This window comes from Lissotriton helveticus, chromosome 9 (assembly GCF_964261635.1).
Source record: "Lissotriton helveticus chromosome 9, aLisHel1.1, whole genome shotgun sequence".
NCBI classification, from domain to species: Eukaryota; Metazoa; Chordata; class Amphibia; order Caudata; family Salamandridae; genus Lissotriton; species Lissotriton helveticus.
The window spans coordinates 786,556,400-786,583,673 of NC_136070.1; the positions used below are offsets into that span (position 1 = coordinate 786,556,400).

The 27,274-nt window shown below is 47.6% G+C and overlaps 1 protein-coding gene across 1 annotated transcript in view; it reads right to left on the minus strand.

Annotated features, from left to right (window-relative positions):
* RSPH6A (radial spoke head 6 homolog A) overlaps positions 1–25,899 on the minus strand; it is a 273,085-nt gene extending 247,186 nt beyond the window's left edge. Inside the window, exons 1-2 of the mRNA XM_078660911.1 lie at positions 24,329–25,899; positions 7,519–7,753 (exon numbers count right to left, since the gene is read on the minus strand). Of these exons, the coding sequence (XP_078517037.1) occupies positions 7,519–7,753; positions 24,329–25,803 (1,710 nt within the window). The 5' untranslated portion in view covers positions 25,804–25,899. The remainder of the gene's footprint in view (positions 1–7,518; positions 7,754–24,328) is intronic.
* Between the last annotated feature and the right edge of the window lie 1,375 nt (positions 25,900–27,274).

Genomic DNA, 27,274 nt, shown 5'->3' on the forward strand with positions numbered 1-27,274 from the left:
ATCAGAGTAGCCTCAAAAAACTCTATGTTCTGGTTGGAAAGAGGTGCGGTATATATGGTTCATCCGCCCCACATTAGAGTTGTGGCAGTTATCATTGGTTACTCCGAAGTGGTAAATTTGCCAGCCTCAACCCGAGGCGCCTCTGGTCTAGGATGCAGCGTCCAGAGAGATTGAGTGAAAAAAGTGTAAAAGTAAATTGTGCAAAAAAAGGAAAAAATAGTTAAAAAATGGTAAACAACCCAAAGGTTTTTTAATGTAGGTTGTTTTAACCACAGACTATAAAAATGAGTAGTACTCCTTTTAGACCAAGTTACTGGATCTAGCAGTATCATTAGAAGAATACGTCGACATGTTTCAGCTCCTTGGGCCTGGATGGGTCTGTGGAGCTTTCGTCAGGACTAACAAACATAAAAATTCGTACTCACACAATTTGTGTCGTATTTTTTCAGATATGGACACACTTATTTTGGTTATGTAGTTGAGAATTTCTCCTTCACAATCTGTAATGAGATGGAATAATATACACAACAATTGTACACACATTTTTTCTTAATGCATTGCAGTTATGATCACGATTGGTAAAGAGACATTTTCCTACTACCAATACAACATGACCAGGGGAGGCAGGGACAATGGAGAGTTAACTAATGCTGATACTGAGTCTTGCTGAGGGGTAGCCATCGAAGAGCCCCTGTTTAGAAATACTTGTGGTGGGCGCTTGTATGTTTTCTACCGACTGTGTATTCACATGACTCTAGTTGTAGAGGCTCGCTGGTATTAGCCTCATGTTGGTTGCTTAAACGCTAAGGGAAAATGCGCGAGTGTGTGCAGCAAAGAGTACGCTATAGTGTCGCTTTACCATGGGCGTTATTAAGAGGTCATAAGGGTTGCCACTTTACCACGCTGTTAATTTCTGAGACGCTAGGCAGTTTAAATTATGTAAACAGGGAATACGCTATACAACCATTTTAGCATGAGCGTTAGGGGAGGCGGTGTGGTCGGACGCTGCGATATTAGCAATATACTAACGTGCTGTTTTAGAAAAAGGTTGTTTGGCCTACCTTATGTCCAAAAGTGCTCTGCTTCATCGGGGTATCGCTTTTAGGATTTCGAAGCCCAGAGCTGTTATAGAAAGGACTCCATTAGTCTATAACTACTTGTGCATCTTACCGGTGTTTCAGGTTTCCGAGAGGGCCGGCGCCATTACCCGCGTGTAGGTAGGATTCCTGCCTTGTGCTGACTCTGCCCCGGGGTGTGGCTTAGACTGGAAACCAAGATTTTTAAAGGGCCCTGGCAAGCGGCAAAGGCATCTCGTTTTTTTCAAAGGCGTCTCGTTTTTAAACTTTATTAATCAGTCTGTGGCATTTAAGCTGGGGAAAGTTTGTTCATGCCAATATTGGGAACGATTAATGTTTATGGGAAACAAATAAGAGACAAGGGAAAACTAAAAAGTTATGATCAGTTCAGACCCTGTAATTAATTGGCAAATCGATGCCAAGGGATGGCATCGTTCAATCCCTGATCACATGTTTTGAGGCGGTCCACCCACCTTTGTTCTTTTTCGAACAGTAGGCGTTCACAGTTATTGCTTTTATCAGTGAGCATTTCGATTACAGTCCAGTGAAGTTCTTCGCAAGAATGGCCTGTCTCTACGAAGTGTGCACATAGTTTAGTGGTGTTCTTTTTTAGCTTGATGTTACTTTTGTGCTCACCAATTCTTAATTTGATTTTTCGACAAGTCATCCCGATGTATTTTTTATTGCATGGGCAGCTAACCATGTAGATGACATGTGAAGAGTTGCAATTCGTATGCTGTCGTTGTGTCCATATCAGTGTCTCCGTTAGTTGTAGTGTTTTCGATACTGTGGTTGTCTTGCAGGCTACACAAGAGCCACAGGGGTAGTGTCCAGTTACAGGTGTCATCGTCACATCCCTCGTGGTTGATTGTTGCTGTATCTTCATTGGACGGGTATGGACTAAGACGTCCTTGATGTTCTTCGTTCTGCGATTTGCAAATCTTGGCTTTGGCCAATTGAAGACTCCAGTGTTTAGGATATGCCAGTTTTTATTTATCATTTTGTTGACCTCATATGTTGACGGGCAGAAGGTCGTCACACAGGTTGTCAGATCTTGTGTTGGTGCCTTTGGAAAACTTTGCAAAAGGCACTCCCTGGGTTGGTTGCTCGCTCTTTTTTTACAATACTTTATTGTTTTCACATTATAATTCCTTTTTAACAACTTCTGACTTAGATCTTGCGCCTGAATCAGGTAATCTTCATTCTTACTACAGTTGCGTTTCAGCCTCAGAAACTGGCTGAAGGGAAGATTGTCTCTGAGTGGGTGAACAACAAATGATAGTAAATCCGAATGCGCACCCACAAGAGCCGCCTTTTTTATCCAGGGGCCAAAATCAACCAAGAGGCCGAAAAAAGTCACTAAGGTGGCAAGACCAACAGAGAAACGTACAGACCAGAAGCATGGCAACAACACAACCATCAACCAGCAAGACCAATCTCTCATAGTGAACATCTCTGGGTTACAATTGACTGTAGACCAAATAGGAATCCTTAATAAAGGATTAGGCTTTGTGCCAACACCTCGACTTGATACATTCAAATTAAAAAGCGAGCTGGCAGAGTTTTGTAGGACACTTAAACTAAAAGCATTTTTTCACAACAATACCATGAGTCAGCCAGAAGGTGACACCGCGCTACGTAGAAAATCAACGTTTAATCCACCATACGCAAGTGTCCCTCCAGAATTTCACACGTTTGAGCAATCTTTAATGAAAGGAGTGGACCTAATAGACAAGAACAAAAAAACTTTCCAGAATCTCTCCAAAAAGGAGCGTGTAGCTCTAGATTCCTTGAGGCAGAATGAGGCAATAGTGATCAAACCTGCCGACAAGGGGGGAGGCATAGTAATTCTAAGCAAAAACGGCTATACCGATCAATGCCTTGCCCTCCTGTCTGACACTAGATTCTACCAAAAACTAACTACAGATCCAACAGAAAGACTACAAAACACAATATCCATCATGGTGTATGAAGCAGAGATCAAGAGGTGGATAACAAAAAAAGAAGCTGAATACCTGATCACTCCAGAGCCAAAAATACCCTATTTCTACTCACTTCCAAAAACTCACAAAAATAGGTCCCCACCTCCGGGGAGACCTATAGTGTCTGGAATAGGGTCAGTGCTTGAGCCGCTCTCAAAATTTGCGGACGAATTCCTAAAACCTCTAGTCCAACGAACTCCATCATATCTAAAAGATACCCGAGACTTGCTGGTGCAGATCAAAGCCAAACCATTTGATCCAGACACAATGCTCCTAGTGGGCTTGGATGTGGAATCACTATTCACCAGCCTGCCACAAGATGATACCCTACAAGTCTTGGAAGATATCCTTTACTTTGAAGACTGGCAATACAACACACCGAGACATTTCATCCTCGAGTGCTGTAAATTAGCATTAAAAGAGAACTTTTTTGCCTATGAGGAAGATCTATACCTCCAGACCCACGGCACATCGATGGGCAGTGCCTTCGCCCCGTCGGTGGCGGGTCTGTATGTGAGTCATTTTGAGAGTCAATACATCCACAATGCAACCAACATCTTCTCTTCCAGTATCCTTTACTGGAAGAGGTATATAGATGATATTATCCTGATTTGAAACACTACAGATGACTTGGAACAGTTCATGCACTGGCTTAACCAGCTCGACCCTTGGTTAAAATTTACTTGTACTTCCAGTAACAAAAGTTTGGATTTTTTGGACCTCACAATTTATGTGGAGGACAATATCCTACAGACCAAAACCTACACAAAACCTACTGCCAAAAACAGCTTGCTATCATATCAAAGCTACCACCCCAAGCCACTCAGAGACAATCTTCCCTTCAGCCAGTTTCTGAGGCTGAAACGCAACTGTAGTAAGAATGAAGATTACCTGATTCAGGCGCAAGATCTAAGTCAGAAGTTGTTAAAAAGGAATTATAATGTGAAAACAATAAAGTATTGTAAAAAAAGAGCGAGCAACCAACCCAGGGAGTGCCTTTTGCAAAGTTTTCCAAAGGCACCAACACAAGATCTGACAACCTGTGTGACGACCTTCTGCCCGTCAACATATGAGGTCAACAAAATGATAAATAAAAACTGGCATATCCTAAACACTGGAGTCTTCAATTGGCCAAAGCCAAGATTTGCAAATCGCAGAACGAAGAACATCAAGGACGTCTTAGTCCATACCCGTCCAATGAAGATACAGCAACAATCAACCACGAGGGATGTGACGATGACACCTGTAACTGGACACTACCCCTGTGGCTCTTGTGTAGCCTGCAAGACAACCACAGTATCGAAAACACTACAACTAACGGAGACACTGATATGGACACAACGACAGCATACGAATTGCAACTCTTCACATGTCATCTACATGGTTAGCTGCCCATGCAATAAAAAATACATCGGGATGACTTGTCGAAAAATCAAATTAAGAATTGGTGAGCACAAAAGTAACATCAAGCTAAAAAAGAACACCACTAAACTATGTGCACACTTCGTAGAGACAGGCCATTCTTGCGAAGAACTTCACTGGACTGTAATCGAAATGCTCACTGATAAAAGCAATAACTGTGAACGCCTACTGTTCGAAAAAGAACAAAGGTGGGTGGACCGCCTCAAAACATGTGATCAGGGATTGAACGATGCCATCCCTTGGCATCGATTTGCCAATTAATTACAGGGTCTGAACTGATCATAACTTTTTAGTTTTCCCTTGTCTCTTATTTGTTTCCCATAAACATTAATCGTTCCCAATATTGGCATGAACAAACTTTCCCCAGCTTAAATGCCACAGACTGATTAATAAAGTTTAAAAACGAGACGCCTTTGAAAAAAACGAGACGCCTTTGCCGCTTGCCAGGGCCCTTTAAAAATCTTGGTTTCCAGTCTAAGCCACACCCCGGGGCAGAGTCAGCACAAGGCAGGAATCCTACCTACACGCGGGTAATGGCGCCGGCCCTCTCGGAAACCTGAAACACCGGTAAGATGCACAAGTAGTTATAGACTAATGGAGTCCTTTCTATAACAGCTCTGGGCTTCGAAATCCTAAAAGCGATACCCCGATGAAGCAGAGCACTTTTGGACATAAGGTAGGCCAAACAACCTTTTTCTAAAACAGCACGTTAGTATATTGCTAATATCGCAGCGTCCGACCACACCGCCTCCCCTAACGCTCATGCTAAAATGGTTGTATAGCGTATTCCCTGTTTACATAATTTAAACTGCCTAGCGTCTCAGAAATTAACAGCGTGGTAAAGTGGCAACCCTTATGACCTCTTAATAACGCCCATGGTAAAGCGACACTATAGCGTACTCTTTGCTGCACACACTCGCGCTTTTTCCCTTAGCGTTTAAGCAACCAACATGAGGCTAATACCAGCGAGCCTCTACAACTAGAGTCATGTGAATACACAGTCGGTAGAAAACATACAAGCGCCCACCACAAGTATTTCTAAACAGGGGCTCTTCGATGGCTACCCCTCAGCAAGACTCAGTATCAGCATTAGTTAACTCTCCATTGTCCCTGCCTCCCCTGGTCATGTTGTATTGGTAGTAGGAAAATGTCACTTTACCAATCGTGATCATAACTGCAATGCATTAAGAAAAAATGTGTGTACAATTGTTGTGTATATTATTCCATCTCATTACAGATTGTGAAGGAGAAATTCTCAACTACATAACCAAAATAAGTGTGTCCATATCTGAAAAAATACGACACAAATTGTGTGAGTACGAATTTTTATGTTTGTTAGTCCTGACGAAAGCTCCACAGACCCATCCAGGCCCAAGGAGCTGAAACATGTCGACGTATTCTTCTAATGATACTGCTAGATCCAGTAACTTGGTCTAAAAGGAGTACTACTCATTTTTATAGTCTGTGGTTAAAACAACCTACATTAAAAAACCTTTGGGTTGTTTACCATTTTTTAACTATTTTTTCCTTTTTTTGCACAATTTACTTTTACACTTTTTTCACTCAATCTCTCTGGACGCTGCACCCTAGACCAGAGGCGCCTCGGGTTGAGGCTGGCAAATTTACCACTTCGGAGTAACCAATGATAACTGCCACAACTCTAATGTGGGGCGGATGAACCATATATACCGCACCTCTTTCCAACCAGAACATAGAGTTTTTTGAGGCTACTCTGATCTTTATTCCTTGTACCAATGGTCATAAGGTGTAACTAGTGTCCGTTTCTCTAGTGATGAATTTTTAACCAGCACTAGCCTTCAGCCCGTTTTCTTTGACAGTGGGTTGGGACTAGCTATTAGTTTTCTGCAATCAGCAATTTTTTGTGGAGGACTACAATAGACCATGTGGAAGCCCTAACTGGAGAGAAAACTAAACACCAGGGACCTTTGTTGGAACCCAAGGAACTGTGGGAAGACCAGGATTTACTTTTCCAACATCAATCATAAACTGTGTTGTCATAGTTTTACTTGTGGAGGACCAAGGCTTTTCTGTGATGGTGCACCTTAGCTGATTAAAAACTGTCAGTTTTGCATCTTCTGGGCTTTTTCAAGCAGGGTTTAAGCCTTATGTGGAACAACCATAGAGAAGTATGCAATTCTCTTGAGCCTATGTCAGTCTCCTGTCTGGCCTCCCCGAGGATGTCTGAGAACCAAAAAAGTGACAGATTCTGAACATAGGTCTTGGGAATTGGACAAGAAGGCAGTCATCCTAGCTGTGAAACAACCTTGGCTGCTACAGAATCCACCTTTGTTCCTCTTTGAACAGTAATGGTGAAAAGGCACTCCCCTCTGCATGTCCATTTTACCTGTGCAGCAAAATCGCAAGTGGCCGGGTTCATGACGGCCTCCAGCCGTCATCAGCACACGAGCGACGTAGTGCATGACGGCTGTGGGCTGTCATCAGCATACAAGGGGTTAATTAGCCCTCAGTGGGCCTAACAGGTTAAATCAAAAATAAACAGAACATTTTCACCTCTGAGGCACAGCACAGAAGCCTACTAAAGGAATTTTGAAAGTGCACTACTGATCCCAGCAAGCAACACTTAGTTGATTTTACCTGTGAGGGCCACAGAAATACTGCACCAACTTATTTAAATAAATAGACTACTTTTGACAATTTGCGTATGAATTTGATGAAATATCGTACTGCAATCAAACTATGACAAAACTGTCAAATGTTTATCCATCCCTGTTTAACATATGGGCCTAATAATACTAAACCAGGGAATGTTATCAACGCTAGAGCCAGGGTCCCAAGGAAAAAAGGACTCAAAAAAATAAAATAATGTCCATTCTTCCAAATGGGGAACAGTGGCCACGGGTGACATTTCCTTCACGCCTTGATGTACTATATAAACCTCAATAGAGTCCCACAAGGGTGCAAAGGAAGAAGGTTGCACCAAAATCAGAACACGTTAAATCTTAACACGATGAAGGCAATGTGTAATTTTTTTTGTTTTTTTAACAGCCTCCACTCACCATTTCTTCATCAGCTTCTTGTTCTGCCCCTTCTCCAGCTCCCTTAAGGAAAAGGGTTTTATGCTTCTCTGCCATTTCATATGCTGGGAGCACTTCATAGTCATCCCGCAGTGTGTCCAACTTCTTGTGAAACCTCAACCACTTAGCATCTTTGCTGAGGTCCTCAAAGATGTCCACCGAATTTTCAGGACGCTCATCCAAAATCTTAGTGAGAACTTTGGCTAGGTGATCATATCTGCAAGCAGGAGAAATAGACAATGGAGTAAGCACACAAAACTCTATCTACCCTGTGTGAAAAGAATATGCGTTAGTTTTACAGCTTTACTACTTCCCTTTGCTCCTACCTGGTAAGCACAATATCAGGCAGTTCTATGTTGACCTCACCCTCAATCCCTATAGGTTGCAACATTTCCTGGAGTCCACTTTTGTACGCTTTCCTCCAGGGCACTTTACCGGGTTCCTTCATCTTCCACAACATACTGCGTGGTGTTAATTCTATCCAAACTTCTCAGTCTCCACTAGGTTGGTTGCTTCCACTTAGAGAACATCCCATGCTCGTGTTTCAATAAGACTTCTCGATTTCCATGCCTACATTCCTAGGAGTGCCAATCCACACTGTGTTTATAGTTATAAAAATGCTACAAGGGGGCGTGGTCGGATCGGCGACCGAAATGGCTGCTTGTAGCTGAAGCTCTGTGCAGACCCAGAACTGCATCCAGTTACAACCAACCCGGCATAAAACGGAAAATCAGCGACCAGAATTCATGCAGGAACAGTGGAGCCAGGAACCGCTGCCTGAATTAAGCAAATAAGCCTCATATCGGCTGTTACGCGATCCAGGACCCGGCTGATAAAATGGATCCCAGGACAGGCTGAGAACGGAACCATCCTGCTGGGCTTAGCCCTGGTACTTAGACGGACCCTGGAAAGACTGGAAGGTGGGCATCTGCTTGTATCTCGGAGATGACCCCACCCCGTAAGTGCCGCTGAAACCGGGTACTGAATTTAGTGGTTTCGGAGCTGGGGGAGTCGGTGCAATGCTGAAACACAAGACACTGGCCCAGGCGTGGTGCAGCAGCTCAGTGGGTCGAGATCGCAGCTGAAGGTGGGGGAATTAACGCAGCTCTGAAACACCACCCGTTTAGCCTGTTATAACCATTGGGGTGGCGAGCGCCCCACTCAGAACCATGGCATTCCTTGAATCTAAGGAAGCCGCTTCATGACTTCTTAGCCGCATAGAATTATAGAAGCCGGAGCTCAGAAGGCGAGAAACATGTTACCGGTCCCGGGGCTCCCAGAATCACAGCATTTAGAACTGGGGCAATCTACCAGGTGCCAGAGAAGCCCAAACTGGATTGACGCGGGCAAGATACCTTGCAACTGCAAGAACTGTTAATAGCTGACTGGGCAACTGTTAGTCCAGGGCACCGGTACGCAATCAGACAACAGAGGTGCCTGGATACAGCAACTGTTGAGTGGCTTCCCTCCCTATCCCAACCCTGAGACACAAGAGGGATTTAAGGCTTTAGAGGCGGAGGGGGGGAAGCACACCTCGACATTGCCTGGAACACGGGAGGATGAGAAAACACTTGGGGAGGGCTACGCTGACAGTGCATGTACATCCATCCCCGGACACAGGTCGCCAATCCTGGGTGACGCCTTTACTTTCAATCTGTGACCACTCTGCTGTGGGAATCCGAGGATGTGGGAATAACTACCTGCTTAAGAGTGAACCCTGCACTGCGTAGCAGAGGTAATCAGAGAGCCTGGCACTAGTTGGGGATTGTGCGCAAACAACCAAAGCAGAAAACATTGCATTTTTAAACTCTTGCAAAGACAGACAGTCGGCAACCCACAGAGATAGCTGCGTAGGCTACCGCTGGTGGCACTGCACCACCGGATAACTCAGCCCTGTTGTTTGAGCTGTGCTCTGGGTTTAAAGCACTAGATACCAGATTTGACGTGCTGGACCGGCGCCTCGATGGCCTGGGAGAGAGGATTGACCGTCACAACTCCAGATTGGACATGGTGGAGGATGGAGCAGCTCAAACTACCAAGCGGGTAGAACGATTGGAATGCATACTAAAGACGGTCGCCGCAAAGAATGAAGATTTGGAAGCAAGAAGCCGGCGCAACAATGTGCGCATCATGGGAATCCCTGAATCGACCAATACCGGAAGGCTGGACCAATTCGTGGAGGGACTACTGAAGGACCTGTTCGGAATGGAGCACTTTACAAGCACCTTTACTGTAGAACGAGCCCACAGAACACTCGGTCCCGTCCTAACCCGGGACTAGCACGAAGACCTATCATGGCACGCTTGTTACATTTCAAGGATAGAGACACAGTGCTTGGACTTGCCAGAGAAGCTGGGACTCCAATGTTTAATTCTATCCGGACTTTTACTGCACTGGTACAAGAAGCCAGGTGTGAGTTTGTGGGGGCCAAAGCAGCGGTTAGGAAATTGGGTCTCCGCTATGGCATTCTGTACCCAGCCCAGCTTAGAATTGATGTTAATGGCAAGGGGAAAATCTTTGACAATCCTGAAGAGGTCCAGAACTTCTGCAAATATTACGCTGGAACTAACAGCGCAAAAGGCGGATCCTCCCCTGGGGGAGCTTCTCAAGAGGCCCTATCGGGGATGAATGCAGACTTATTTTCAGCATGCTAGAGGCAATTACTGGGCGGATGAATAATATGCAGCAGTGAACACTACTGGCCTAGTCTTGACGGTAACATTCATGGGCATAGAGTCCGGCTAACACTACAAACACTTATTAATATAAATTCACTTTGTTAATGAGGGGTAATTCATTGCTTGGTGCTCGTGGTCCCACGTGGCATTGCCACCCCCACCTAGTGGAGACACAATGATTCTGATCAGGGGAGAATTGACATATTGGCGTTTTGCACAGCAAAATGTATTAGGGGGTTGCTGGGGTATCACCTGGTGGACAGCTGTCAAGTGAGGGTGGGAGAGGAGCTTAGAATTGTATTGCCATTTATTTGATGAAGGTTTAGGATTGCACTTGTTAGATTGTTGTAACACTTTACAGATGCAGGAGTAGCACACACACAAAGAATTCCCGATATGGCCCACAAGATATAAACACGGTGCAGCACAACTATTACCCTACTGACCTGGAATATCTGTAGTCCTAATAGCCCACAGAAATGTAGACTAGTAATTCAGTATATGCGGCAACACACGGCCGATATAGTATATCTTGAAGAAACGCACCCATCATCTTTGACCCCGGCAAAATTTGTGTCTACTTGGCCATCGCATCGACATTTCTCCAACTACAGCTCATATGCGTGAGGGGTGGTCATATTGATTAGTCTTCGGGTACTGTTCACACACTTAGCCACAATATCTGACATGGGTGGACGGTTCCTGATAGTAACAGGCCCACTAGTGGGCCATAAAATTTCACTGGTTAATGTGAATGCCCCAAACACTGAAAACGTCACATTTTATGAACAGCTGCAGACACACATAGACAGGCTATCGACTGATCACATAGTTTTGGGAGGAGATTTAAACATACTACTGGACCCACTACTAGACAGCACTTCAAAGACCCCAGCTACTAAACCCTGCTCTCGCACAGTGTTACGAGACATGTGTCAAGATCATGACTTAGTGGAGGCATGGAGGTATTTGCACCCCACTGACACTGAATACACCCATTATGCACAACAGCACGGCCCATGGATGAGGTTAGACGATTGGTTGATCACCAGGCCAATTATTGCATGGGCCTAAACTCTGGAGGCACTTACCATTGTATCTAGGAAAATACCCCACAGCTCGAAGGTACGGGGAAGGGGAAAGACCTGGCTGTACCTTGGCAAGACTACTCAGGCCCCGGTATATCCAGAATTACATTACCAAGCTGCAAGATGAAGAAGGGCATATAATAACCGGAAATACCACCATCGGACACACACTCTTGACATAGTATACAGATGTATACACTAAGAAGTCAGAAGCCAGCATGACTGAGATTAGGGAGTACTTGGGCGAGATTACCATGGTATGGCTCCCTGATGCACATAGGAAGTTTCTGAGCGAACCCTACTCGGCTGAAGAGACAGAACAGGCCATTGAAACAAAGGATGGATCCAAGGAATTTTTTACAAAACTTACAAAACACTCCTAGCCCCACACCTTCTGGAAGTCTATGCAGAAGCATTGGAATCCGGCATTCTCCCACCCTCATTCAGAGCAGTGGTATTGGTGGTGCTACTTAAGCCCGGCAAGGACCCGGAGCAGCGTGAATCATATCGTCCACTTACACTCTTGGATTTTGGTTATGAAATCCTAGCCAAGATGATGGCGACTAGACTATCACTTCTAATGGAACAAATGATAGCTCCCGCTAAGGCTGGGTTTTTGAAGCACAGGTCCACTGTGCTCAACCTTCTGACATTCTTCTCTCGGAAGTTAACAGAATAAATCCCACAACGCCTGCCATTGCTGCCTTTCTGGATGCAGAAAAGACGCTTGACTCCATGGTGTGGCCCTTTTTACATGAAGTACTAGCCAAAATGGGCATTCCCAAAGCTTCACAGACCTGGTGAAATGACTTTATGCAAGCCCACCATCCGCTCGCATCCGCTTCAATGGCGCAATAACGGAACCATTCAAAGTATCCCGGGCCCCCGACAGGGTTGCCCGCTATCTCCATTACTTTTCATAATCACTATGGACCCCCCATATGCTATTTTCAGAAGGTTAATTTACATAGAGGTTTACAATTCAAACACAGCCCGGTACTAGTGACATTATATGCAGACGGTGTGGCCCTGTATGTTAGGAAACCGGAAGAAAATTTGCAACTGTTTCTCACTGAAATAGAATGCTTCGGAGCCCTGTCGGGCCTAAATTATTGATTAGTGTAAATCGGAACTATTCCCCCTGACAGACATACAGAATCACGAGTGCGGAGAGTTCCCTGTGCAATTGTGCAATGCAGAAATCAAATATTTGGGAATATATTTGCATAGAGACCGAGAGCAGGTGTTACATTTAAACTATGGCCCTGCTCTGAGCCGCTTACAGACCCAAGTAGACACCCTTACGCCAAACCAGAGAGTTTGCACACCCCACACCACTCAATGCAATATTACCCAATGGCATTCCTCGGGACCCACGCGATATTCAACCATTAGTCACCACATATTGGGCATGGGAAACACTACTCACGAAAACAGGAGGGCCAGCATTGTACTCTCCAGTGCTACCACTGTCAGCAAACCCCTGGCTCCCCCACGGTAGAAAATGGGACTAAGAGTACTCTCTCACGATTAGGAGATCTCTTCCCTGGAGGCCATGCATTTTCCCGCTACAAGGACCCGCGCTTTTTGTCGCCCACATTCATGGATCATTTCCTACTGGCCCGTTTGCAAAGCGCGCTTAGAAGCACAATAACAACATATCCGATAGAACCGGCAGAGTTCAGTCCACTCACGTTAGTAATTACAGACACCAGCGGGGAGCATCTCGCTTCTAGACTGTACAAGACCAGGCTCGCATTGATGCCACAATGAGATAGTAAACTCAGAGAAGCCTGGGCTGCTGATATAGCTCAACCACTTACTGATGACATCTGGAAAGGGTGCTGCAAACAGGTTAAACTAGTTTCACGCACAACAGACAAAAACTATTACAATTTAAAATACTTAGGAGGGCCTATGTCAAACCACAACAAATGGTCAGGATAAAGAACACCACTTTTACTCATTGCTCTTAATGTAATCAACAGGCAGCATCGTTTTTTTCACATGACTTGGTCCTGCAGTACAATCAGCGCTTATTGGCAAGAGATACACGATCTAGTACAGCAGATGGTGGGGATACAAGTGTTGGTGTCCCCACCGACTGCACTGATGGGTCATGAGACCTTGCGGTGATAAGTGCGCTCTAAAAGAACCTTTGACATTTGACATTTGACATGTAGACCCACTACCAAAACCAAGCGTAGATTCATAGCAATTGCCATGCTGCGGGTGAAACGAGAAATAGTTATTTGCTGGGGCACCAGGCAGAAGCACAATGTGAAGAGTTGGCTTAAGCGTATGACATACTTCGACACCATGAGCGAACTATACGCAGAACTACAACCACCCACATCGCGACCCAAGGATATATGGCAAACCCTTAGGGAATACCTTCGTCTGCAAGGGACACCGGGCACACCACCCAATCAAGAAGAGCATGGAGCAAGACAAAGCGCACAATAGGTGGGGTGACGGAGTGGAGCTTAAGGTAGGTACAGACTTGCTTACAACAGCACATTGGTATTAGATTGACACATGGGGCATAGGAACAGGGTAATGGGACTTCATGCAACACACTTGAAAAAGGCCACTAGATATGATAGATAAGGAAATGTAGCAGTTCATCTATATTTGTTTTTATTATGCTAGCACCAAAGGCGAAAGCCAGTGAAAAAAGCCGCTCAAGGATTGGGAGCGTCTTTTGAAAGTCAAGAACTGCCCAATGAAGGAAGGAGGGCGGGGCAACCAAGGAGGTCAAAAGTGAGCAGGGGCCTACCTTGACCACAACTGACCCTTGCCTCATTACCTCGGAACCGTCGCTGGAGAGGACTGACACCGGGATGCCAGTCGCAACGTCGCCAGCGAGAACGCTCGGGGAAGACGCCACTCCCCGTTTCCCAGAAGATGAAGCAGCGGTTGCCGGTGACATACCTGGGAATTACCGACTGGTTGTCGGTACGCAGATGATGGCAGGCGTGGGCACACCGCAATCGGAGGAACAGTGCAGCTGAATATGCCGCAGACTCTGAAGTAGCGGTGTTGGCGCATCCCAGGACTTTGTGGTGGCCAGAGTCAGCACCCGGCTGCACACATAAACAATCAGGGTGAGAATCCATAAGCAGGAACTGCAGTGGCTTGAGAATAGAAGCTGAACACCTAGCGGTAAGGAGCAACAAGGCTCGAGGGAGTGATACGTGCCTGAGCGCGGCCCGTAGGGCAAGGGACATGGCGAGACGGAGAACCAAAGGAGGCAGACAGAGGGAAAGGTCAGCGCGCTTTCAGGAGGAAGCGGCTGGTGAAGAAGAGGAGGGCCGGCTAGAAGGAGGCAGAGCACGACTCTAGAAGAGTATGACTCTCAGCTGGACAATGATTTGCAAGCCCTTCTGGAGAAGGCAAGGGCTTTGGTAGCAAAAAATAGGAAAAGCTTGGATGGACAACCAGATTACTGTGGGCCTGGGAGAAAGGCCAGCAGAAAGACCCAGGAAAGCACCAAGGGGGAAACAAGTTCAAAGAAATACCCTCTAGGGCCCAGTAGGAAGGGGCATGCAGCCAAAATGGCGACCTCCCACCAAGCTGGGTTCCAAGGTGCAAGGGCGAAGGGGCTGTACCTCCCAGCAACAGGCAGAATGACCAGGGCAAGACCAGCCAAAGGAGGGTAGGCTGGGCACAGCAGGAGTAACAGTAATAATTTCTTATGGTAGTTGCACTGCCTCTAATGTTTGAAATAAAATAAAGTAATCCAATCTTAAATTGGTGTGGATTTGTTTTATGTTTGGGTGCTCCTCAGGTGAAGTTTTTCCGTCCTTGGGACGTCTACTATTCATCAATCAGTGTTGTGCTTCCAAATTTGGTTGCATCCCTTAAGGGCACACCTTGGGTTCCTACTAATAGAAAAGGACTCCACTACTATTTCTTTGCATATAGTGATTCATTTTCATGTATTAAGCTTCATTTTGGAATTTCTTTCATTCCTTTAAATTTGATCATTCAATTGTCATGGTCAAAACCTTCCAATCGATCCGATGCATTTCGGGCTAAAGAGCCCTTCTTCGGGGAGCTTATCTAAAAAAATATGAAGAAACATAGCATCTGTACATACATTTACAAAACATTATTCAACACTAAACAAACAGGCTTTACATTTCTTATGGCTGCTTTACATGAAAGTGTGAGTGCTTTGTAAGTGCAAAGAAATAGTAGTGGAGTCCTTTTCTATTAGTAGGAACCCAAGGTGTGCCCTTAAGGGATGCAACGAAATTTGGAAGCACGACAGCAGGAGTAAGACACCATAGCCTCTGATGGAAAAGGAAGACAGCAGCGATCAGGAGGGGCACTGCAGCGAAGATTCAGAAGGGGGGCCCCGGGCCGAAACGGAGGGCCCCCCAGTGGTCAGAGGGTGCGGAGGACCACAGCCATTGGGTCTGGTGAGCAACAAGCGCAGAACTGAGGAGCTGGGTCATGCGCAGGGGTGCGAGAGGGATCACAGGGGCTCTGGGGAGCATCAGGGAGCACAGTCAAATATGGGACTCAGATGTGGGTCACAAACTCCACAGCACAAGGGCCATGGGGACCTCCATACCCCTGGCAAGCGTTCCAGAGGGGCAGACAGGGGGAAAGAGAGGTTCAGGGGGAGGCATGGGGGCTTGTACCCTTGCAACAAGACCCTCACCCATCGCCATTTATGCCATGAAGGCCATGGGCAAAGTGGGGCACCTAATTCAGCACAGGATATCCCCCAGCAATTATGTTCCTCAAGGAAGGGGCAAGGAGTCCAGGAAAAAAGGGCCTGGCCAGGCAGAGCCTTGAAGGAAAGGGAGCACTGGGCATGAGAGCACCACAGACAAGAAAGGGGGCGAAGCGACTGACTAGGGCTCCCCAGGGGGTGCAGCAGTGATTGTGGAGGTAGGGCAGACCAAAGCGGGAACAGGTGAGAGGGTGCCACACATGATAAAAAAGAGAATAGGAGAGATAGGCATAAACCCAGAGTGGAAAGGTCAAAAGAGAACTGGTTATGGGTCTTCAGAACCCTGGCATGTGTGTTTAGTAAAGAAATTTCCCCAGAGCTCAGTGGCCCTGTTCCTGCATGAGCAGAAAGTTCATGAGGTGCAGCAGAAATACCAAGGGTAAGTGTGACTCCACTATGATGAGGACTTCAGGGAGAAGATGCAAACATGGCCAGTCATAGAATGGGATTACCAGGACATAGAGGGCTTCATGAGTCACATGGTGGTTGCCAGGGAAGGGCTAGGATCGTGTACAGTTTTTTCAGAGTTAGGGGATTGATCCAGTTACTGACAGATACCCCAAGATCGAAGAGAGACAGCTACTGTCGGGCAGCTTCACAGTAAGCATCTCAAAAACTTTTAAAGGCCCCCTAGCCCCATGGCTGAGCAGAAACATAAAATCCATAAGAGACGACCCAGAAGTTGCCAGGCAGAAGGTGAGGAAGGAGGTCCAGCTAGGGAGAGTGGAAGGCCTCTACAACAGCACCCCATCGGAGAACCTCATATGTCAGCCAGTTGGGGGTAGTGCCAAAGAAGGAGGTAGGGAAATACCGCCCCTATACACCATTTGTCATTCCCCTAAGGAAATTCAGTAAATTACTGTCTGCAACAAGACAGCTGTTCAAAGTTGTACGCCACCTTAGACGAGGCAGTAGATTTGATTAGGCAGGTAGGAAGGGGGGCCTGCTAGCTAAACAGACAGAGTATGTTTTCTGCCTACTACCAGTGCAGCCAAAAAGCTACCACGTGTTGGGTTTTCAACTAGATGGGGCCTATTATTATGACAAGTGCCTATCGATGGGGTGTACAATTTCATGTGCCTACTTTGAGGCCTTCAGCAGTTTCTAGGAATGGGAACTGGGGACATGCCCTCCAGCACATACACTACTGGGACGACTTAATTTTCATTGAATGAATGAATGAATGAAAAGTGATTTGTAAACGCGCAACTTAGCCCAGTGGGCGTCAAGGCGCCTAGCTCAATATCTGGCTGAATCTGCAGGTGACAGAAGCTTACTGGTAGGCTTTAATGAAGCACCAAGTTTTTAAGGCCTTCCTAAAGAGGACCAGTGAGGGCTGAGATTTGATCTCCAGAGGAAGAGTGTTCCATAATTGGGGTGCTAAGATGGAGAATGCCCTACTCCCCCATCTAACCTTCCTAGAACGAGGAACTACCAATTGATTGAGCTCTAGCGAGCGGAGACATCTGCTGGGTACATAACGAGTCAACAAAGACCCCAGAGCATCAGAAGGGCCTGCCCTGAGGGCACTGTAGGTGAGACAAAGGAGTTTGAAAGATACCCTAAAGGAGATAGGGAGCCAGTGGAGGCTCTTCCTTGCCACAGTAGCAGATGCAAGCCATGGAAGAGCTAGCACAAATCGTGCAGCCGCGTTCTGCACCACCTGTAACCGCTGCAAAAGACACTTGTTGGCCCCAGCGTAAAGAGAGTTACAATAGTCCAACCTGGAGCCAACAAGAGCAGTCACAATCTGCTTGCGTGCTTGAGGGGAAAGGTAGTGAAGGATTCTTTTAAGGGTCCTGATAACACCCCAACAGGTGGCAACTGTCCTGTTTACCTGAAACTCCATAGAGAGCGAGGTGTCGAAGATGACGCCGAGATTCCTGGCAGATTGGGTGGGAGTGGGGCAGGTGCCAAGAGATGAAGGCCACCAGTCACTCGACCACACGTCCTGGTCTTTACCAAAGACCAGGACCTCCGTTTTGTCGCCGTTCAACTTTAGGGAGTTAAGAATCATCCACTCTGCAACAAGCTGCATGCAGGACCTAAAGTTGGACGCGGATGTACTCACAGAGTGGGCCAGAGACACCATGATCTGCGTATCATCGGCGTTAGACACCACCTCCATCCCCTGTGATCTTACTAATCTCGCGAGGGGGGCCACGTAGATATTAAACAGGGTCGGGCTCAGGGCCGACCCCTGAGGCACCCCACATAGCAGAGATTTGGCAGGGGAGAGGAAATCTCCGAGCATCACTCGCTGTTGTCTATGCTGTAAAAAAGAGTTCAGGAGACTCAGGGCCGGCCCAGTTACCCCTGCCTCCCTCAACCGAGATGTTAAAGTTGAGGGAGACAGGGTGTCAAACGCCGCCGTTAGGTCCAACAGCACTAACACGGTGGTTTGGCCAAGATCTACTTTTCGGCGAATGTTATCTATCACCTTAGTCAAAGCAGACTCCGTGCTGTGGAACTTCCTAAAACCATGTTGGGACCCGTCCAAGAACCCAGAGGAGTCCAAGAAGATGGATAGGTGAGAATTCATATGAGCCTCAAGCATCTTTGCGGGGGCTGGCAAAAGGGATATTGGTCTAAAATTTTTAAGAAGGCCAGGATCCAGTGAGGGCTTTTTAAGAAGAGGCTTTACTATCGCCTTCTTCCACACCATAGGAAAGGCGCCTTGTTCCATAGCCCCATTCATTATCTCCAACAGGGGGGGGCAGGATAATATTCCTACATTCCTTAAGTACTTTCAGAGGGACAGGGTCCAAAGGAGAGGCTGATTTAGTTCCGTCGAGCAGTCGATTAAGACCCTCTAGGGAAAGCGCTGGAAAGTGAGTAAGAGTGTGGGAAGGGTCTCCAGTCCAAGATTCAGAATGCATAATTCCAGAGGAATCGTTGTCATTCAGAGAACTCCTCTGGGATTGTAAAGCAGTATAGATATCATCTATTTTTTTGTAGAAGAAGTCCGAGATATTGTTGCACAACTCTTGTGAGCCTACCACGGGGTCCGGTGCCTGACACGAGCAGAGGGAGTCCACGATCTTAAAAAGCTCTTTAGATGAAGTAAGAGAGCTAGTCCGGTTGGTAAAGTATTCCTGTTTCTCTTTAATAACTCTGCTTTTATATTCTCGCAGCTGGCATTTATATACCTCCCGTTCTATAGGATCCCAGGATTTACGCCAACTTCTCTCTTTCCTTCTGCATTTTTGTCTTAGAAGCCTCAGATAGTCCGAAAACCAGGGGGCGGTAGGTTTCTGTCGTGCCACATATCTAAGTGAGGTAGGGGCTAGCTCTTCAACTGCCTTGGTGATAGAGTCGGCAAGTTCTTGTGCTGCCTCATCCACCTCACTCAGGGATGAGATGCTAATGGCTTGGATATAGGGAGCCAGCGCATCATTGGAAAGGTTTCTGAAGCTTCTTTTCAGACATTTATTGTTGACCGAGTAATTAACCTCGGCGGGGGGAGATTCTAATTCCAGTGGTACTGCTAGATGATCCGACCATACCAACGGAAGGGGTAGGCCAACTATTAGTCTCGCATCATTGGAAAATACCCCGTCCAAGGTGTGACCGGCCCTATGGGTCGGGCAGTGCACCATTTGGACGAAGTCACAGGCTTCCAATGCGTTAACCAAAGTAGACGTATCTTTAGCTTCCAGTTCATCTAGATGGAAATTTAAATCACCAAGAATAGTGAAATGAGATCTCCCAAAATAAGGCTCCAGGATCCTAAAAAGCTCGGGACAGAAATTGGTTCTAGGTCCTGGGGGTCTATAGACGAGAATTCCTGAGAAGGAGACCGAAGGAGAGCAGACAATACAGAAATATAGAGCCTCGAAAGGATCCGAGTGAACCGATAAAGACTTCACAGTACAGGAGAGTGACGCCTTAAAGAAGATTGCCAGTCCTCCTCCTCTACGTCGCTCCCTATCTTGCCTATGAAGCATGTAACCATCAGGTATGGCCAGAAGGAGATCATGACCTGAGGACTCAGAGGCCCACGTCTCAGTCACGAAAACCCAATCAGGTTGCCTCATACTCACAAAATCATGAAATGCGATATTGTGCTTAATGAGAGATCGCGCGCTAATCAGGAAGGCCTTTCTAGGTTGTGAAGTCGGCTTTCGCGAAGAGGAAGGGCAGGATTTCCTAACAGACGGTGAGGTCAGATTAAAAGATGTTTCACACGTAAGGCATGTTTGAGACAGACTCAAACCATCGGGTGAAAGTCGATAGTGACATGGTAGCATTGGGGGTCTGAGAGATAGTAATTGCAGTGATGAGTAACACCGGAGCAATATGTGGGGCCTATCAGGGGCACCAGGGTCCAGTCCGTCCTGCAGCCCGTCCTCAGCGCGGACGGGCGCAGACGGGCTGAACTCTGGCGTAACTCCGGCGTCAATCAGGCGTCCCTGCTGCGCGTAACCGCTGCGCGTCAGCATGACTCCCTTTTATCTACGTCTAGCGTCCTTCTGACGACTAGAACGTAGTGTCTGCCCAAATGGCGCCGAAAAGCGGCACAATCTACTCCCAAGATGGCGCGAGTAGAAGAAAATAACGCCAGGAAGCGGACCCGCCCAACAGCGGTGGCTACTTCAATTTTAAGGTGCAAGTGGGGGCCAGAACAATTTAAAAACAAGGTTAAATTAAAACAGAAGAAAAACAAAATACAAAACGAGGTGGATTAAAATTCGCAGCAGCTCCGACCACCTGCCACGCAAAGCGCAGGTAGGGATTTAGTATCAGCAGGCAAGGAGAGACCAGAAACAGGGGAATGTGCAGCCAGGCCAGTCTGAGAATTTGGCAGAAGATCTGGGAGTCCCTCTAGCTCCAGGTAAAACGGAGGGCCTAGTCACTAGGCTATTATTCCTGGGAAATGAACTGGACTCAGTGGAAGGGATATACAGGCTGCCCTGCGACAAAATAGGTGAGTGGCCTGGCTGACCACAAGCATGACAAAAAGACATCACAGGGTACATCTCACACAAGGGAACAGGAAGACCTAGAACAGTGGGACACGTTCCTAGCGGAGTTCAAGGGCACACTCATGTGGAGGGAGCCCTGGGTATCATCTGAGCAATTGGAGCTCTTCACAGATGCTGCCGGGAGCCACGGTTTCGGGGCAAAACTGGGAGACACATGATCAGCAGCCCAGTGGCCAGACAGCTGGCAAATCACAGGAATCATAGGAAACATCACACTCTTGGAGCTCTTTCCCATCATAGTCGCCTTTGTAATATGGGAGATAGAATAGCGAACAGGCAGATAGATTATGCTATGATCAGACAATCATGTAGTGTTGCTGGCGAATACCTGGGCATGGCAAAATGCTCAGCAGTGGTACGGCTACTGCAACATTTGGTAGGCTGATAACTGAGGGCGAACAAAGCACTTAGGGCCAGACACATTGCAGGGGTGGACAACTCCATAGCTGATACACGCTCTTATTTTCAGTGGGACAGATTCAGGGATCCTGGAATCTTGTGGACCCAGAATAATGTTGCTGGTGGACAATGAGCTGGCCCCCAAGACAGCAAAAAGACCGTAAGTGCTGGGAGGTATCGAAGCGTGACTGAAACTGCAAGCTCAGACAGTGTCACCCTGACAAAGGTAGCGGTTTTCATAGAATGGCCATTCAGAAACAGGGAGCCCAAGTCATGGGCACGAACACACCTTTGCGCTGTGTCACACTTTACCAAATTGGCAACAAGGAAGGACTCAACGGGGTCATTTCACTGTAGGAGAGCAATGGAAGGCTGGGGTAGGCTGCAGTCCAGGGCCTCGGATAGGAGGAGACCCATTGACTACACAGTTTTGAAGGTGATTCTGGGCACACTAATAGGGATATATGCAGGATACTACGAGGTGCTGTTGTTCAGAGCAGCTTTTGCCTTAGCTCTCTTCTGGGCTTACAGAATCAGCGAGCTGGAGGCTCCGGCCAAAGGCACTCCGGGTACAGCATGTGTGTACACAGAGAACATATACATGGGGAATGGATACATGATAGCACATCTGAGACAGTCAAAGACAGAACAGGAAGGCAGAGGAAAACACACAAGGATCAACTGCATAGAGGACTAGGTGTGCCGCCCGGTATACCTCATGCAGGCGTTTATAAGACAGGGAGTCCACACTGCAAAGCCACTGATCTCACACAGGGATGGGTCATGCCTCAGCCGGTTTCAATTCACAGCAGTAATGAGGAAGGCTTGGGAAAGGCAGGTCTCCCTCCCAGAGAGTTCGGGTCGCACTCATTTCGCATAGGGGCAGCAACCACAGCGGCCCACTTGAGGCTCAAAGCCGAACGGATTAAGAAACTGGGCTGGTAGGCATTGAGCGCGTTTAAAGGATACATCCCGTTGGGATCTGAACTATCTCCACCAGCAGGTCCAATGGGGGTCCAGTGTAAGGTGTGGATCCTGGGACTTCGTCATCACAAGGGCACAACAGCGGACAGCGGTGCAGAAAGATTTCAAGAGGATCTGACTACAGAACACAGCGGTGACATGTTTGGGACGATCGGGCATGAGCTGGGAGCAGCTGCTCCCTGTCGTTCAAGAGGCACTGCGATTCGGAGCGGTGGCAGATGCCGTAGTTATTCACCTAGGGGAAAACGACCTGGAAAACATGGGGAGGAGAGAGCTGCTAGGGGTAATGAAAGTGGGGCTAGTGGCCCTAGCAAGGCTGATCTGCCCGGCAGACATCATATGGTCTGAGTTTATAGCCCGCCGGGTATGGAGAGGCACAGTCGACCAGGGGGCAGTCGAAAGGTCAAGGCATAAACTAAATCTCACCATGAAGGGGTGAGAATGTAGCCTTATGGCTAGACCGGTCGACCTTGAAGCTGGGTAATTGGGTCCGAGTCTCGGCAACGACGCTCAACATCATGCGGTTCTGGGCAAAATCACTTAATCTCCCTGTGCCTAACAAAAAAGAATGTGTCCATCTGTAACAAAACTGGTGCTCATGTAAAGCGCTCTGATATCTGATATCTTCGGGTATAGTTTGCGCTGTAAAAAACTCAAAAAAATAAAAGTGTAGAGCCAACGGCTGGGGTTTTGTGCGTCACTGGCTGATTAACCTCAGGACACCAGGTTACCACTTGGAAGATGGGGTGCACTTAACCGGGGTTGGCATGGACATGTTCTTACTTAACATAGTTGGGGTCCTGGAACAGCTGGGTTTCTCCTGAACGGGCAGAAGGATGAGCTGCCACCAATCAGTAAACAGCTGATAGTGTGACAGAGACAGCACAAAAGGGGACCAAAAGAAAAGAGTAACCTAGTTTAAAAAGTTGCTCAAACAGTGTCTTTGGGATGCCTCACAGCAGGGACAAGGGGGAGCAGGTGACAGCACACAATGACAGCCAGAATAGAAGAGCTGCTCAGACATTGTCCTTTGGATGCCACACTGCAGGGGCATGAGAGCAGGCGAGTGGTCAGCAAGGGTCCAGGGAAGTGGAACGGCACCTGCAGCCCGGGCCGGGTCTGACGGTCACCCACAAGGTCGGTAGCAAGGTAAGCCTAGAACCTGTAGAACCTGAGACACCTGCAAAGGGGGCCATCGCACAGGGGCAGTGCTGTCAGACAGAAATGAAGGCAAAACCAGTGGACAATATTCGGAGTGATAAGTGTGATATGTAATAAACATACAGGTGTCTCAAATGACCAACCAGTAAGTTGCAAAATGTATGATCCATGTTCTGTAATAAACTGTGGCCTTTATGAACCACAAACCGTTGTCCCCTGAATGAATGGAGGGAAGAGGACGATGCATGGTAGGGCCAAGAAGGAAGGGGGGAACTCACACGCCTGGGAGGGGTTCTGTAAAGTCAAACCTCAACAGAGAGTAAGGTCGGGAAAATAAAGAATTAGTGTGTGAAATCTTCACTTGGGGCATCTGTAAAGTCAAACCTCAACAGAGAGTAAAGTCGTGAAAATAAAGAATTAGTGTGTGAAACTTCACTTAGGGCTTCTGCTTCCAATCCCTCCAAAGGCCACTGCCCAAAATCAATAGATACTTGATTTGGCCTAAATCTCACGATAGCCCGTTTCAAGCTTCCCTTTGCTGGAAAATTCCCACCTAACCCCGTGCATTTCCCTCTCTAAGCTGTTTATGCTGCTGCCTTCCTTGTCGTGCCTGGGATTATTAACCTCGGTCCCACACGACGTCTCCTGCGGACACACACATACTTTATAAAGAACTAATCGCCTCCTCAGAACACCTCACTCAGACTCGATATGTCACACCACCTCCCCCCCCCCCCCCCGATTGCTTACAGACTGAGGCCGTTACTCCCTTCGGTCTTCAATAGGTAGGCCTTTGCGTTCTGTATCGCCAACTCTCTGGGCACCGGTGGTATCTCCAATTGTTCCTCCGACATCCTTGCTGAGGAGCTGTGTCCATTTAGAACTTGTAGCAACTCCAACTGTCCCTCTGACATCCTTATTGAGGGTCTGTGTCCGCTTGCAGACGAGGGTACCTCAAATTGCTCCCCTGGTGCTCTTGTTGAGGCTCTGCGCCCACTGTCAGATGGTCTCAACTGCAAATACTCCCCAGACGCCCTCGTCGAGGGTATATGCCCACTGCCAGAAGGTCTTAAGTGCAATTGCTCGCCAGATGCCCTCGTTGACGTTATATGCCCACTGCCAGAAGGCCGCAAATGCTCGCCTGACACCCCCGTTGAGGTTCTACGCTCACTGCCAGAAGGCCGCAAATGCAATAGCTCGCCAGACCCCCCCGTTGAGGTTCTATGTCCACTGCCAGGCGGTCGTGACTGCAGCTGCTCGCCTGACACACCTGTTGAGGCTCTACGTTCACTGCCAGCCAGTCCTAGCTGGGATTGCTCTCCAGGCACCCTCGTTGAGGCTCTACGTTCACTGCCAGCCAGTCCTAGCTGGGATTGCTCTCCAGGCACCCTCGTTGAGGCTCTACGTTCACTGCCAGCCAGTCCTAGCTGGGACTGCTCTCCAGGCACCCTCGTTGAGGCTCTACGTTCACTGCCAGCCAGTCCTAGCTGGGATTGCTCTCCAGGCACCCTCGTTGAGGCTCTACGTTCACTGCCAGCCAGTCCTAGCTGGGATTGCTCTCCAGGCACCCTCGTTGAGGCTCTACGTTCACTGCCAGCCAGTCCTAGCTGCGATTGCTCCCCGGGCACCCTCGTTGAGGCTCTACGTTCACTGCCGGCCGGTCCTGGCTGCGATTGCTCTCCAGGCACCCTCGAGGTTCTACGTTCACTGCCAGCCGGTCCTAGCTGCGATTGCTCTCCAGGCACCCTCGTTGAGGTTCTACGTTCACTGCCAGCCGGTCCTGGCTGCGATTGCTCCCCAGGCACCCTCGTTGAGGCTCTACGTTCACTGCCAGCCGGTCCTAGCTGCGATTGCTCACCAGGCACCCTCGTTGAGGTTCTACGTCCACTTCCAGGCGGTCGTAACTGCAATTGCTCGCCTGACCCCCCCGTTGAGGTTCTACGTTCACTGCCAGAAGGACGTAACTGCGATTGCTCGCCTGAAACAACTCTAGTTGGTGCTCGGTGTCCACTGACAGACGGGGGTATTTCTGATTGATCAACCGACCCCCTTGTTGAAACTCTATGTCCACTCGGGGCCTGTGGTATCTCCAATCGCTCCCCAGACGGTCTTGTTGAACCCTCGGGTCCACTAGTAGCCGTTCGTATGGCCGATGGATCCTCTGACACCACCGAGGCTCTCTGTCCTCTACCACTAGGTGGAATAACCGGTTTCTCCCCAGACATCCTTGCTGAAGCCAAAGCGTCTCCTAGAGCCTATCCGTCTCCCCGGCAACGGACGCACAGCACAGTGGGCGAGGCGTCGCTAATGTAAACCGTCTCCTAGGCCGGTGACGCTAATGGGCGTAACGGAATGACGTACTTCTACGGAACACTGCCTACGCGTGAAGCAATCGAGATGCTGAGTAGAGGCTTTTTCTTAGGGTGACCAGCAATCGAGATGCTGAGTAGGGGCTTTTTCTTAGGGTGACCAGACTCCCGGATTTGCCCGGACAGTCCCGTTTTTAGCGGCTGTCCCGGCAGATTTCGGTAATTTTGGCTCATGTCCCGGTTTTTAGAGGTGCTCTACTGAACATATTGAGAGGCACGATTTTTTGGTGTTATAATGAATATGTATGATGTTTGTTGTAAGAATTCCATTTTATTTATTTTCTTAATGCCTTTTCTATGATCTTATGTTGATGAGAACTGTCATTCTGCACCATTCTGTTGAAGAAAATGGTAGTCCTTCTTCTATTTTCCTAAAACGTCCCGTTTTTTTTTGGTTCTCTACATCTGGTCACCCTACTTTTTCTGCGCATAGCTGCCAAGGTTTCAGGTCGCTATTATAAGTCACATTTCTATGACTACTATGAGTGACACTTTCTCGCAAGCAAAAATCAAGCAATTGAGACGAGGGAAACAGATAACAGAAATACCAATTTGAGCAACAAGACACTCTAAGAAGATCTTAAAAGTTCTTTACAGCACCAGAAATAGAAGGGCACTAACTTAGTGCCCTTGTGACCTGATCGTACTGTTAAAGAAATGTGCAACCATCATATATAGACTGGCAGACCGTGATTGCAGTCAATATAGACGAGCTGTAAGTTTACTTACAGTACAGGCTGAATGATGACACAAGGTGTAATATTTCGAGTGCTAGTCTGCCAGCAGGAACTGTACCCACGTTATCCGCAGGCCAGGCGTGGCCTCCGGGGTTAGAATAAAAGGGGAGAGCCTGCACGTGGGGTCATCTCCCAACACTGGTGAACTGCATGTGTGTCAGTTTTTTATGAGCCCCATAATTAAACATAAGTTCGGCTCTACCTGATTGCTCCAGTTTCAGGCCAGTGACAGAGAGTGCAGGTCACCCGACTCGGTTTAACCATACTCACCTGCATAGCTGCCAAGGTTTCAGATTGCTATGTGTGACATTTTTTTTAATTTCAGTGTAATTATGAGTGACATTTCAGTGACTATGAGTGACACTATCTTCGCACCACTGACCAGAGTCCCCGGAGCAGCCCAAACATAGCTGGGATGTTATCAGTACATGCATGAGTTACGTTTGTATGTTTTTAAGGCACCTATGACTGACATTAACATCTCATGTGCGAAGCCTTCAGTGATACTATATCACGAGCAGTGGATTAAGAAAATGTATGCTACAAAACAAAAACCTTGTTTTAATAAATGCAATGCAGTACCTGGGTAA